At 48.8% G+C, this 13,992-nt stretch overlaps 1 protein-coding gene across 2 annotated transcripts; it reads left to right on the top strand.

The window, feature by feature from the left end:
• The first annotated feature begins 8,930 nt into the window (after positions 1-8,930).
• On the top strand, positions 8,931-12,468 carry POP7 (POP7 homolog, ribonuclease P/MRP subunit). 2 transcript variants are annotated; one of them, XM_035137225.2, is made up of 2 exons: positions 8,931-9,140; positions 11,452-12,468. In XM_035137225.2, exon 2 carries the CDS (start codon positions 11,458-11,460, stop codon positions 11,842-11,844), a length of 387 nt encoding a protein of 128 aa, XP_034993116.2. In that variant the 5' UTR covers positions 8,931-9,140; positions 11,452-11,457; the 3' UTR covers positions 11,845-12,468. The 2 variants fall into 2 exon arrangements, with proteins under 2 accessions (XP_034993116.2, XP_034993115.2); XM_035137224.2 differs by lacking the exon at positions 8,931-9,140 and adding an exon at positions 9,664-9,770.
• The last annotated feature ends 1,524 nt before the right edge of the window (positions 12,469-13,992 follow it).

Genomic DNA, 13,992 nt, shown 5'->3' with positions numbered 1-13,992 from the left:
AGGCTTGACAGGCATATGTCAAGAATGCTTTGATGGTGTTTCCTGCTTGGCAGGGGGTTGGACTGGGTGGCCCTTGTGGTCTCTTCCAACTCTATGATTCTAAGAACTTGATTCGTTCCGGAGGTCCGTTCTTAACCTGAAACTGTTCTTAACCTGAGGCACCACTTTAGCTAATGGGGTCTCCCGCTGCTGCCGCACCGCACCGCCAGAGCACGATTTCTGTTCTCATCCTGAAGCAAAGTTCTTAACCCGAGGTACTATTTCTGGGTTAGCGGAGTCTGTAACCTGAAGCGTTTGTAACCTGAAGTGTTTGTAACCCAAGGTACCACTGTCCGTTGTCATCAGCATACTGAAGCTCTATGACGGAAGTTACGGTAACACTTTGCTTTCAGCCTGCTCAGATTGAAGACCTTTCCCTCTGTTCAATATATGGTTTCTACTCCGGTGGGGTGTTTCCCTTCGACAAAGTGTAAGATCATGGCAATGAAAATAATGAATAGAGTTGGGGCAATAACACAACCCTGTTTAACACCTGATCCCATGTTATCTGCGATTATTGCTGTCATAGCCGTGGAGGAGCCGAATGATGTTTACAAATTTATCTAGGCAGCCAATTCTCAGAACGACAGTCCACAGGGCATTACGATTTACAGTGTCGACCGTGATCAACTCCCGCCCGGAAACCAATGTCCCCACTGTGGAAGGACGTGTGGATCCAGAATTGGCCTCCACAGTCACTTACAGACTCATTGTTAAGACCGTGTTTATGGAAGACAATCTTACTCGGCTACGAGTGATCGCCAAAGAAGAAGAAGAATCTCTACCTTAACCAAAAGGATTCAGTACGGTAGTTGACAAGCTGGAAGTTGTGCAAGAGTTGGAACCTCATCAGGCTTGGAACCAAGATGATCAAGGGTCTGGAAACCAAGCCTGATGAGGAACGGTTGAAGGAGCTGGGGATGTTTAGCCTGGAAAAGAAGAGACTGAAAGGAGATATGAGGGCCATCTTCAAGTATATTAAGGGTTGCCACATGGAAGAGGGAGCAAGCTTGTTTTCTGCTGCCCCAGAGGGCAGGACCCAAACCAATGGATTCGAGTTGCAAGAAAGGGGATTCCGAATAAACATTCGGAAAAAGCTTTCTGACAGTAAGAACTGTCCAACAGTGGAACAGACTCCCACGAGAGGCACTGGACTCTCCTTCCTTGGAGGTTTTAAAGCAGGAGTTGGGTGGGGGGTTCTTCTTCTGCAGGGGGTTGGGATGGATGACCTTGGGGATGCCTCCCAACTCTACAATTCCATGATAAATAATAACTGCACCAGAAATCTGTCTCTTTAGCTCCCTCCACCAACCAAGGCAAGCCCCACTTACCGGCCGCTTGGGGAGAGATGTACTTGGCAGCGGCGGCAGACACCATCATCAGTACCACATGGTAGGAGGTCCAGGAGAAGAACTGCAGGTAGCCAGAGTCCGCCAGCCCATCATAAACCCACAGGTGGGCTGCATGGAGGCAGGAGGCAAAGGTCAGTGGTCCAGCATCTCATTTAGGCGCCCGGCAGCTACTTTGGACTACAACTCCCAGAAGCTCTACTTAGGAACACAGGAATCTGCCTTATACTGAATCAGACCCTTGGGTCTGGTTCAATATTGTCTTTTTACTGATTTAAAGTTTTCATTTATAGTTTTCAAGTTTATACGTTTCATTAGTTTCACAATCAATTTAACATTTCAAAGTCTGACTTCCTTCCCCCCTCCTTCTGCGGTTCCTTAAATTTGTTTGTTTTTTTGTTTTTGATATCTTCTGCATAGCCAAATTCATTTAATTTGCTCGTTTATTCCTTTGCTTTAAATATCTACTCTTATGAAACAGCAGGTTATTTTACAATAATCCCGCCAATGTTTTTATCTGTTTGCAATTTATCTGTAGATATTCTATAAACCATTTCTACTATTTTATAAAAAAAAGTCTGTTGTCTTGATTTCTTATTCTTCTGGTAAGTTTCACCATTTCTGCATATTCCATAAGTTTCTGTATCCATTCTTCCTTTGCTGGGAATTCTTCTTCTTTCCATTTTCGGGCAAGTAACATTCTTGCCATTGCAGTCGCAGGCATTAATAGATTTCTATACTGTTTAGGTAGTTCTACCCCTATAACTCCCAGAAGAAAAGCTTCTGGTTTGGTTTTGTTTTTAAACAAATGCTACCTACTTTAAATATCTTTTCCCATTCATTATATATCATTTCCCAGTAAGCTTTAACCTTACTGCAAGGCCACCACATATCATAAAAGGCTCAGTATCGTCAAGTAGGGTATATTCCCAGTCCTTCTGGGAGATGACTTTCAGGGGATTGAACCAGACAATCAAAGGAGATGCACTGAGTTAAAGCCCTTCCTCGTTGCTACGCGGTGAGAGGGATGCGCTCTGCACGAGCTCAGAGGCACCACCACAAAGGAGATGCGGAATAGCGGTTAGAAACGGGCTTTTCTCGCACTGGGGGAACTGGATTTGCATAGAAATCTTAGCAGGGTTTTTTTTTTTTTTTAAAAAAAATAATTTTTAAGTTTTACCATTTTGGATTCATCACCATCACCGTTATCACAAAGAAAGAGAAGAATATACCGTAATTCCCCATCTCTCTCCCCGCACCCTGTGACTTCCCTAAACTTCCTCTTCTGGTTCTTTAAATATTTGATTCTCCTGCTTGTTTAATTCGACCTTAGTCTTTAAATTAAATGTTATCATATTTTTTTCATTTTTATACCATAATTCTTTTCAAATTACATCTTACACTTTGTTGTTTTCCAATTATTATATCCTAACTTCTGTGTTGGTTTTGTTAATTGTCTTGACTCAAACCCTGCTATTGAGCCCACTTCTTCACAATGTAAGTACAACCATAAACGGTTCCCAGTCTCTTTCGAAAGATGGCAAAAATGTACAGAACAAGCTCCAATAAGTACTGGAAGTGTAAAGAAAAAGAAGGCACGTGTGGTGGGATTGCAAAATAGTCAAAGGTTTTTTGGGAAATGATTTATAATGAAATGAAAAGAATGTTTAAGATACCTTTTGTTAAAAGACCAGGAGCTTTCTTGCTAGGTATTACAGGTCAAAAGAGCAGAAGAAACTATTTATATGCGCTACAACAGCAGCTAGGACAGGCTTCCTCAAACTGAGCCCTCCAGATGTTTTTGGCCTACAACTCCCATGATCCCTAGCCAGTGGTCAGGGATGATGGGAACTGGAGTCTCAAAACATCTGGAGGGCCGAGTTTGAGGAAGCCTGAGCTAGGATATTACTATCCCAAAAATGGAAAGACAAGAACAGGGGGTTGTGTTGTTTAACCGGCCCACAAGCCCCCCCTGAACTGAGCCGCCCACTTGGCGACTCCCCGTGTGGTGCGCTAAACCGGGGACTCGCATCCGCGCTGCCGGAAACCGCGTCTGGGCATGCTCAGACGCCGAAAATTGCACCTGTGCAGACGCAGATGCCGGAAATTGTACGCACGTGCAGGGTTTTTCAATCCAGTGAAGGATGGGCTGGCAGGAGGGATGCAGCAGCGGGGAGGGCAGAAGGGGGAGCATCTCACCTTGCTGGAATTTCGAGACAGTGACATCCAGGCCAAAGCTGACCATCGCCATGCAGATGCCGAGCAGGAACAGGAAGACCCAGTCTTCGCCGAACTTGAGGATCTGCGAGTGGATGCAGAGCCCGAGAGCTGGAAGGAGACAAGAGTTCCTGGGGTCCCCCCGCAAGCCCAACACCCCCCAACGTGGGTGGCCCCCCTCTTTCCCTTCCGCACGCGACACAGCCCTGACCAGGATTTAACCCACTGCACCAAGCTTCCCCAACCTGGCACTCCCCAGATGTCTTTGCACAACTCCCATCAACGTCAGCTGGCAAAGCTGGGAGTTGCAGCCGGGAATCGTGGAATTGCAGAGGTGGAAGGGACCCCCAAGAGCCATCTATTCTGACCCCCTGTGATGCAGGAATCACAGGTGAAGAACCCCTGGCAGATAGCAATCCTAGCTCTGTTTAGCAAAGCCTCCGGTGAAGGAGAATCCATAACTTTTCGAGTGAGGCCAAACAGATGTTCCTGAGGTTTAATCGAATTTCCTTTCTTGTAGCTTGAATGCAATGGTTCGCGTTCTACCCTCCAGAGCAGGTGAAAATGAGTTTGGATGGCTGCTAACAGATTGAGGTTGAATCCTGACAAGACAGAAGTACTGTTCATGGGGGACAGGAGGCGGGCAGGTGTGGAGGATTCCCTGGTTCTGAATGGGGTAACTGTGGCCCTGAAGGACCAGGTGCGCAGCCTGGGAGTCATTTTGGACTCACCGCTGTCCATGGAGGTGCAGGTCAATTCTGTGTCCAGGGCAGCTGTCCATAAGCTCCATCTGGTACACAGGATGAGACCCTACCTGCCTGCAGACTGTCTCGCCAGAGTGGTGCATGCTCTAGTAGTCTCTCGCTTGGACTACTGCAATGCGCTCTACGTGGGGCTACCCTTGAAGGTGACCCAGAAACTACAACTAATCCAGAATGCGGCAGCTAGACTGGTGACTGGGAGCGGCCACCGAGACCACATAACACCGGTCTTGAAAGATCTACATTGGCACCCAGTACGTTTCCGAGCACAATTCAAAGTGTTGGTGCTGACCTTTAAAGCCCTAAATGGCCTCGGTCCAGTATACCTGAAGGAGCGTCTCCACCTCAATCATTCTGCCCGGACACTGAGGTCCAGCACCGAGGGCCTTCTGGCAGTTCCCTCGTTGCGAGAAGCCAAGTTGCAGGGAACTAGGCAAAGGGCCTTCTCGGTGGTGGCGCCTGCCCTGTGGAACGCCCTCCCAACAGATGTCAAAGAGGAAAACAACTACCAGACTTTTAGAAGACATCTGAAGGCAGCCCTGTTCAGGGAGGCTTTTAATGTTTAATAGATTATTGTGTTTTATTTTTCTGTTGGAAGCCGCCCAGAGTGGCTGGGGAAACCCAGCCAGATGGGTGGGGTATAAATAATAAATTATTATTATTATTATTATCTTCCATGTGACAGCCCTTTAGATATTTGAAGGTGGCTATCCTATCCCTTCTCAGTCTCCTCTTTTCCAGGCTAAACATCCTCAACCGTTCCTCATCAGCCTTGGTTCCCAGACCCTTGATCGCCTTGGTCATTTTCTCTGCATGCATTCCAACGAGTCAATATCCTTCTTAAATTGCTGTGCCCAGAATTGGACACAACACTCCAGGTGTGGTCTGACCAAGGCAGAATAGAGTGGGACTATGATTTCCCTCGATCCTGACACTAGACTTCTGTTGATACTGCCTAGAATTGCATTAGCATTTTTTTGTGCTGCATCACACTGTGGGCTCATGTTCAGCATGTGATCCACTAAGACCCCTAGATCCTTTTCACATGCAACTTACATCACCAGCCCCAGCCAGCCCGCCTGGGAGTTGTGGTCCAAATCGTCTGGAGCTGGGCTTCCCCAGCATGGGTCTCCAGCTGTTTTTGGGCTACAACTCCCATCATCCCTAGCAAGCGGGACAAGTGGTCGGGGATTATGGGAATTGTAGTCCAAAACAATTCTATGACATCACCTTGCCGACAAAGGTCCGTATAGTTAAAGCTATGGTTTTCCCAGTAGCGATGTATGGAAGTGAGAGCTGGACCATCAAGAAGGCTGATCGCCGAAGAATTGATGCTTTTGAATTCTGGTGCTGGAGGAGACTCTTGAGAGTCCCATGGACTGCAAGAAGATCAAACCTATCCATTCTGAAGGAAATCAGCCCCGAGTGCTCACTGGAAGGACAGATCGTGAAGCTGAGGCTCCAAGACTTTGGCCACCTCATGAGAAGAGAAGAATCCTTGGAAAAGACCCTGATGTTGGGAAAGATGGAGGGCACTAGGAGGACGACAGAGGACGAGATGGTTGGACAGTGTTCTCGAAGCTACGAACATGAGTTTGACCAAACTGCGGGAGGCAGTGGAAGACAGGAGTGCCTGGCGTGCTCTGGTCCATGGGGTCACGAAGAGTCGGACATGACTAAACGACTAAACAACAAAGTCCAAAACAGCTGGAAATCCAAGTCCGGAGAGTGCCAGGTTGGGCAGAGGCTGCATACATTGTGAAACTTTCAAGGCATGGCTCAGCTTCCCTTCCACCCCCAAAGCCCCGGCTTGTCATTTCCGCCCCCCCCCCAACCCCGCAAGCCTTGCCTGTGGTTCCTCTTACATTTCAAAGCTCCCAGAAACCTCTGGGAACACCGTCGCTTTGCAGGCTCCCGTTCCTTCCAGACCTTCTCAAAAGACTCCTCCAAGGGCTGCTTTTCAGCTTCCCCCATGGGGACCTGCCCTCGGGGTCCCAGTTCGGGGTCCTTGTCCTTAGGGCCCCTCTTCCTGCAGTTCCAGAGCCCCATGGTGCAAGCTGGGCTCTCTCCCTGGCTCCCTGGTTATAAAGCACCAGCCAGGGGAAAGAGGGGCTGGGTCAGGGCTGGGTGGGGTGAGGTGGACAACAACCCACCTGTAAGGCTAGTCGGATCTGCACTGGGGCGGGGAAAGGCCAGACAGGTGACCAGAGAGGGGCAGGTGGAAGCAGAGAGGAGGGATGGCAGCCAGAACGGATGAAAGGTGGCAAGGTTTGGGGTTGTTGTTTTTTAGCTTTGAGAAATGGTAAGAGGCGGCATTGCAGAAGTTTATAAAAATATCCCTGGGGTGTAGAGAAAGTGGACAGATGAAATTGAGAGGCTTCCCCTCTCATGACGCTGGAATTTACGGAAATCCCACAAATTCGGAACATGTAAAATGGCAGTCCTTCTTCACAGAGGACATAGTTAAACTGTGGAACTCCCTGCCACAGGAGGCAGTGATGGCCACCACCTCGGATGGTTTTAAAAGACTGGGCAAATCCATGGAGGAGGAGATGGCTATCGATGGTTGCCAGAGGGGCCTGATCCTACACGCCCTTCTTGTGTCAGGGAGGATAAGGCAATTTATGGAGGCAGTGGAAGACAGGAGTGCCTGGCGTGCTATGGTCCATGGGGTCACGAAGAGTCGGACACGACTAAACGACTAAACAACAACAACAAAGAAGGCATGGTGGCTGTGCTCTGCCCTCCACAGCTGAGAGGCTGTAATGCTTCTGAATCCCACTTGTTGGGAACCACAGGAGGGGAGAGGGCTTGTGTTCGAATCCTGCTTGCTGGTTTCCCATTGGGGCGTCTGGCTGGCCCCTGTGAGGACAGGATGCTGAGCTAGGTGGGCCCTTGGCCTGATCCAGCTATAAGGCTCTTCTTCTGTGAGGGAGAGAAAAAAAGTGGCGGGACAGTGTTGTGTAGTGGTTAGAGCGGTGGTTCCCAATGCTTTTTCCGGGCCACCTGCCTCCTTGGTTCCTGTAAAACCCAACCCTAGGGCCCCCTCAACCAGACTCGCAAGTCGCTTGCTCTCTCCTGGTGGAAAGTCCCCAAAACTGGGGCGTGAACAGACTGGGCATTCCTTCCACTGTGAGTTGAGGAAAAGAGCTTATTGAGTTGGGTGGGGGGAGACACCCGAAGTTTCCATGGAAAAATCTCACAGCACAACAACCACCTTGGACCTGTATATGGAGAGAGGACTTTTCCACACAGCAAGATAATCCCTTTGGGTGCCAATAGGGTCAAAATTTGCTGCAAAGTCAAACCAGCAGGCCCAACCCAGAGACCCTCTGGGAGGGGAGTGGGGGCTCCTTCCATCAGCCGAATCGGGTCTCCCATTCATTTGCAGTCATCAACAGCTATCAGTCAGTCAATCACCCATTTCCACCACCCACCCTTTCTCTACATAAGCGCCTGGGGACTTCTGTTTCAGTGTATTTGAAGAAGTGTGCATGCACATGAAAGCTCATAACAAAATAAAAACTTAGTTGGTCTTTAAGGTGCTGCTGGAAGGAATTTTTTTATTTTGTTTCATTCTATGTGGGGCTACCTTTGAAGGTGACCCGGAAACTACAACTAATCCAGAATGCGGCAGCTAGACTGGGGGCTGGAATACCATATAACACCGGTCCTGAAAGACCTGCATTGGCTCCCAGGACGTTTCCAAGCACAATTCAAAGTGTTGGTGCTCACCTTGAAAGCCCTAAACAGCCTCGGTCCTGTAGACCTGAAGGAGCATCTCCACCCCCATCGTTCTGCCCGGACACGGAGGTCCAGAGCCAAGGGCCTTCTGGTGGTTCCCTTACTGCAAGAAGCAAAGCTACAGGGAACCAGGCAGAGGGCCTTCTCGGTAGTGGCACCAGCCCTGTGGAACGCCCTACCATCAGATGTCAAAGAGATAAACAACTATATGACATTTAGAAAACATCTGAAGGCAGCCCTGTTTAGGGAAGTTTTTAATGTGTGACATTTTAATGTATTTTAATCTTTGTTGGAAGCTGCCCAGAGTGGCTGGGGAAACCCAGCCGGATGGACGGGGTACAAATAAATTATTATTATTATTATTATTATTATTATTATTATTATTATTATTATTATTATTGTTATTATCCCCTCCTACCCTTGTTTTACTGCTTAGATTGCAAGCAAACAAACCAACCTCGAAGCGGCTTACCAAAAAAAAGGGGGGGATATCAATAAGAAAAAAGTAACAGTAATTTAAGACTTTTGAAAAATTAAAATAACACTGAATAAAGTGGCGTCCAACCTACAGGGGCGAAAGAGATTTAGAAAGCCTGTTTTAATACAGATGCATACAATAGAAAGAAAAACAATAATGCGCGCGGGGGGCAAGGATTTTGCACTCCCCGCAGCAGGAGCCAGCATGTAGTGCGCACGCGCGCACCTTCCTATGGCTCATGAACCACAGAGAGAAAAAGTAGAGCAACCTCTCAGCTCTCGCTGACTTGGATGGGGCGCTTCCGGGTCTCGCCTGGAAGTCACATGAGTCTCCCCAGCGCGGGGCGCGGAAGGCAGGAGCGGCTGTACGAGGGGAGGGCCGCGTTCCCCCTGCTTCTCCTAACCTGGATTGGGCCTCCATGCAAATCTCCAACGTGCTGGGGTGTTGGGACAGCCTCAGGCAAAGAGAACCCCGGTTGAAAAGACTACTAGCGATGAGGAATTCTCACAACAACAGCAACCCTGCAGAGTAGCCCAGCGTTGAATATCGCAGGTGTGGATTCCCAGCCCGCTCAAATGCCATTTCACAGCCTCCAGCCGCCTCCCTCCCTAGCAAGGGCCTTGCATCTGCCTGCAGAAGCCGGGCGGCGGTGCATTGCATTCATTTATATTTATTGCATTTATACCAAGGTGACCTTCAAGGCCGAGTGGGGATTTGAACCCTCATCTCCCAGCCTGACCCCACACGAGCTCTCTTGCTGACACGTCGCATTTGGAAATATATGCAGATATATGTATATAAAGGGGGGAAGGAAATACACCATAAAATAAGGCAAGGGCTCTTTTTTCTTTTGGCAACAACTCCTTTTGTTCCCACGACCACAGCGATGGATCTTTCCAAAAGGGCAAAATATTTTCTGAGTTTGGATTCCCCCCCCCCGTGAGTCGCGCGCCCCTCGTATCAATCTATACTAAAGTCCAAGTGCGAATGTTTTCCCAGGCGCGTGACCTCCCCGGGTCGTTCCATTGCTGTATGAACGTTCCATGCGCGCTCCGGGCCCGAGCGTTCCAAGCGGAAACCGGAAGCGGCGGAGAGAGAGAGAGAGTGTGTGTGTGTGTGCGTGCACGCGCGCTTGCTTATTCCCGCTTGCAGCTGCCTGTTGGGGGAGACCTGCTTGGAAAGGTGGGGAAAGGGTGCAAGGAGGGAGGCGCAGGATGGGGTGCAGAAAGAGGGGTGCGCACAGAGATGCGGGGCGGGGGAGGTTTCTGGGTGGGGGTGCAGAAGGAATAATAGTGGGTGAAGCGAGGGGATAGGATTGAGCACCTCATAATATTGCCACATGCAATGCTCGTTAATGCTCTTGCAAGGAACCGATGTTCTTTGGAATTATTATTATTATTTATGCCCCACCCATCTAGCTGGGTTTCCCCAGCCACTCTGGGCAGCTTCCAACAGAATATTAAAATACAATAATCTATTAAACATTAAAAACTTCCCTAAACAATAATACTCCCAGCCCACTGATTTTTTAGGTAGGCTGCTGCTGACCAAACCTTTTATATTTATATTTTTATTTATTATAACGTTTACCCTCCGAGGAACTCAAGGCGGCGTGCCTCGTTCCCTTGCTCCCTGTTTTATCCTCACAACACATTTAATTGTGGTAATAAATAATGCCAAGGGGAAATAATAAGAAAGCGTGGTTAAGGGGAAGTATACTTCTGCTTCGAGACTTGCATTCGGTCTTGTTCACGCAATCTGTTTCTTTCTTGCATGTATATCTTTATTGTGTGTATATTCCCCCCTTTTTTCCTCTAAGGAGTTTGAGGTGGTGTGTACATGGGTCTTCCCATCCTCCTTTAATCTCTGCAACACACCTGTGAGACAGGGTAGGCAGAGAGGAGACAGCGACTGGCCACAAAGGTCACACCCAGTGATCTTTCGAACACTGGATTCGAACACTGGTCCCTCCCAGGTCCAGTGCTTCTCAAAGGGTTTGGCATTCTGGCTTTTTATAAATGCTGTAAGCCTCCCAGAGTGACTGGGGAAACCCAGCCAGATGGACAAGGTATAAATAAAATAATGATAATTTATTTGCATAATGGGTAGATAACTTTTCAAAATGAGAGGAAGAGCAAGGTTTCTTAGTGTTGGTGAGGAGATGAGAATTTGCTCGTCTCAAATTAGACCTAATATAAATGAGATTACCTGGCAAGCTCACACCTCTCATCGAGTTTGCATGCATACATATGTGAGGGGCTCGTTGATAATTATATTTTGTTCTTACATAGCTGCATTCTTTTATACTTTCTGGATGTTCCACAATAACATTATAAAGCAGTTGTGTTCTGGGTTATAAATGTGCCCAGACACTGAGGTCCAGCTCCGAGGGCCTTCTGGCGGTTCCCTCGCTGCGAGAAGCAAGAAGCCAAGTTACAGGGAACCAGGCAGAGGGCCTTCTCGGTGGTGGCACCCGCCCTGTGGAATGCCCTCCCACCAGATGTCAAGGAAATAAACAACTACCAGACTTTTAGAGAACATCTGAAGGCAGCCCTGTTTAGGGAAGCTTTTAATGTTTAATAATTATTGTATTTTAATATTTTGTTGGAAGCCGCCAGAGTGGCTGGGGAAACCCAGCCAGATGGGTGGGGTATAAATAAATTATTATTATTATTAATATTATTATTATTATTATATCAAGCACAGCTGGGACTTGTTTCTTTTCCCATGTATTCATTATCCATTTAAAAAATCTCCAGCAGATTTCTATTGTGAAAGTGTGGCCCGGAGAAAAAAAGTTTGAGAGCGTCCTAGTCCAACGCTAACCACTACACCGCCCACCCATTGCCTCTCTCTTCCCCAGGACCCCATGTCTGAGCCGGGGCCCCCCACGCAGATGGAGTATGCTCTGCGCCGGCGCTTGCCGCGCCGCCTCCCTCGCCGGCGCAGTGACATCTACATCAACATGAAGACAGATTTCAAGGCGCAGCTGAGCCGTTGCCAGAAGCTGCTGGCCCCCGGCAGCGGCTGCTCCGAGATCTGCATCCATGGGCTGGGGCTGGCCATCAACCGCGCCATCAACATCGCCCTGCAGCTGGAGGCCACCGGCAGCGGGTCCCTGTGCCTGGCGGCAAACACGTCCACCGTAGAGCTGGCCGACGTCGCCGAGCCGGAAGGGGACAGCGACGAGCCGCTGGCCAGGACCCGGAACAACTCTGCCATCCACATCCGGGTCTGCCGCATCGCCCCAGAGTAGCTGCCGGTCCGAATTGCCCCCTCGCAGCTAGGTGTCGGTGTCCCTGGGTCCCTGAGGAAGAGCGCCTTGCTTCCACGAAACGACTCGCATCGCTCGAATCCCGGGGTCCTGTGTTGTGTAGGAGTGACTGGGCGAGTGGGGGGATCCCCACCTTTCCAAACTGGTTTTGTCTTTGCTGGCTGAACTGGGCACGAGGTTTGCAGTTTCTCTCTCTGCACACGGAATGCATAATTCTCCCATGCCAGCACTGAATGGGAGGCTTGTTTCTCCCCCTTTTCTGGCTAAATTGGAACACTGTCGTTCCTATTCCCCAGGACTTGGCCATGTGTGGACTTCTCTCTGTGGGAATCGGCGCCACCCTACAGCAGAAGTGGGACCTGTAGAGGACACAGCCGGGTTTTTTCCTGGCCTGAAAACCAAATTGTTACCTAAGTGGGGCTTGCATTTTCACTTGTTCACAAGAAGGATCCTTACAGGCCTGGCATTGCAGGCTGACTTCCTTAATGCTGTGGCGTCTGGGGTTACTTCCGAACGTTTCAGTGTGTGTGTATGTGTGTCTTGTGGCATTTTGGAGTGTATTCTTTGCTTGCATCTGGGAAATAAACACTTGTTTTACCAGGAGGGGAGAGAGAGAGCCTTTTCTCAGTTTTTCAAGGGGCACTGGCAAGGTAAGATTGCATTATTTAACAAAACGTAGAGGCCTTAATCAAAGCAGAAAGATCAAACTTCAAGAAAGAAGATTCCACCTAAACATTAGGAAGAACTTCCTGACAGTAAGAGCAGTGGAATTTGCTGCCAAGGAGTGTGGTGGAGTCTCCTTCTTTGGAGGTCTTTAAGCAGAGGCTTGACAGGCATATGTCAAGAATGCTTTGATGGTGTTTCCTGCTTGGCAGGGGGTTGGACTGGATGGCCCTTGTGGTCTCTTCCAACTCTATGATTCTATGATCTCTTTAGTGTTTTGCGTAAAATGCTTATAAGAACAAACAAACCCCCCAAAATCAGCAAGATTCAAAAACGGCACCATCTGGTCCAGCACCCTGTTCTCACAGTGGCCAACCTGTGGGAAACCAGCAAGCAGGATTCGAACCCCTCCTGTGGTTCCCAGCCCAGCAACCAGCATTCAGAAGCATCACGGCCTCAGACCATGGAGGCTAGTAGGGTATAGGGTTGCCATGTGCCCGGAATTTCCTGGACATATCTGGAATACTATTTTCATCAGAGCATCTGGACGGAAATCAGCCAAATGTCTGGGGAAATCCGGATAGTATGGCAACCCATGTCGGCAGTGCCGATTTTGCTGATTTCCCCTTAAAATAGCTCAAAAGCGCATTTGTGTGTGTGATGTTGCCCAAAAAGAGCTTTGGGCGAACACACACAAACCTTTCTGTCCGGATTTTCACCGTTTGAAATACGGCAACCCTATGCTGATAGACCTCTCCTCCATGAATTTGCCCACTTCAAATTGGTGGCCATCGCTGCCTCCTGTGGGAAGGAGTTCCACAGCTTTAACTATGCGCTGCGGGAAGAAGGACTTGCTGTCCTGAATCTCCCAACATTCAGCTTCATTGGAGTTCCACGAGTTCCACTGTGACGAGAGGGGGAGGAAGACTTTTCTCTGTCCAATTTCTCCGTGCCAAGCACGATTTTTATAGACTTCCACTGTGTTGCCTCCTGCTCACCTCCTCTCTAAACTAAAAGGTCCCAAGTGCCGCAATCTTTCCTCCATCCACTGCATGCATCTCGACGGGGCTGATGGAAGGTGTATTCCAAAACCTCATGAGCCTCACTGACCAGCAGGGGCTGTCATCCTCCCTCTGACCTGTGCTTATGGTTTTGTAAAACAGTGTTTCTCAACCTTTTTTGGGCCACGGCACACTTGTTCCGTGAAAAAAATCACGAGGCACACCACCATTTAAAAAGTTAAAAAATTTAACTCTGTGCCGCCCTATATTATAATTATGACTGTAAGAAACACTTGCCAAATATTGCTTTCCGGTGGGTCAGTGCTGTGTATTGGCGGCCGCCAGGCTCGTTTGCATTGAGCTTTGGGAAAGAGGAGGAGAAATATTGCTTTCCGGCGGGTCAGTGCAGTTTATTGGCGGCCGCCAGGCACGTGACAATGCAAATCGCCCTTCACGTCGCGGCACA

This window comes from Zootoca vivipara, chromosome 13 (genome assembly GCF_963506605.1).
Source record: "Zootoca vivipara chromosome 13, rZooViv1.1, whole genome shotgun sequence".
In the NCBI taxonomy this organism is placed as follows: domain Eukaryota; kingdom Metazoa; phylum Chordata; class Lepidosauria; order Squamata; family Lacertidae; genus Zootoca; species Zootoca vivipara.
The sequence above is the reverse complement of the archived record's forward strand: the minus strand, read 5'-3'. Positions and strand labels throughout refer to the sequence as shown.

What these genes read in the sequence shown, in the direction of transcription:
- POP7 (XM_035137225.2), top strand. Translation starts at nt 11,458, where the DNA reads ATGTCTGAGCCGGGGCCCCCCACGCAGATGGAGTATGCTCTGCGCCGG.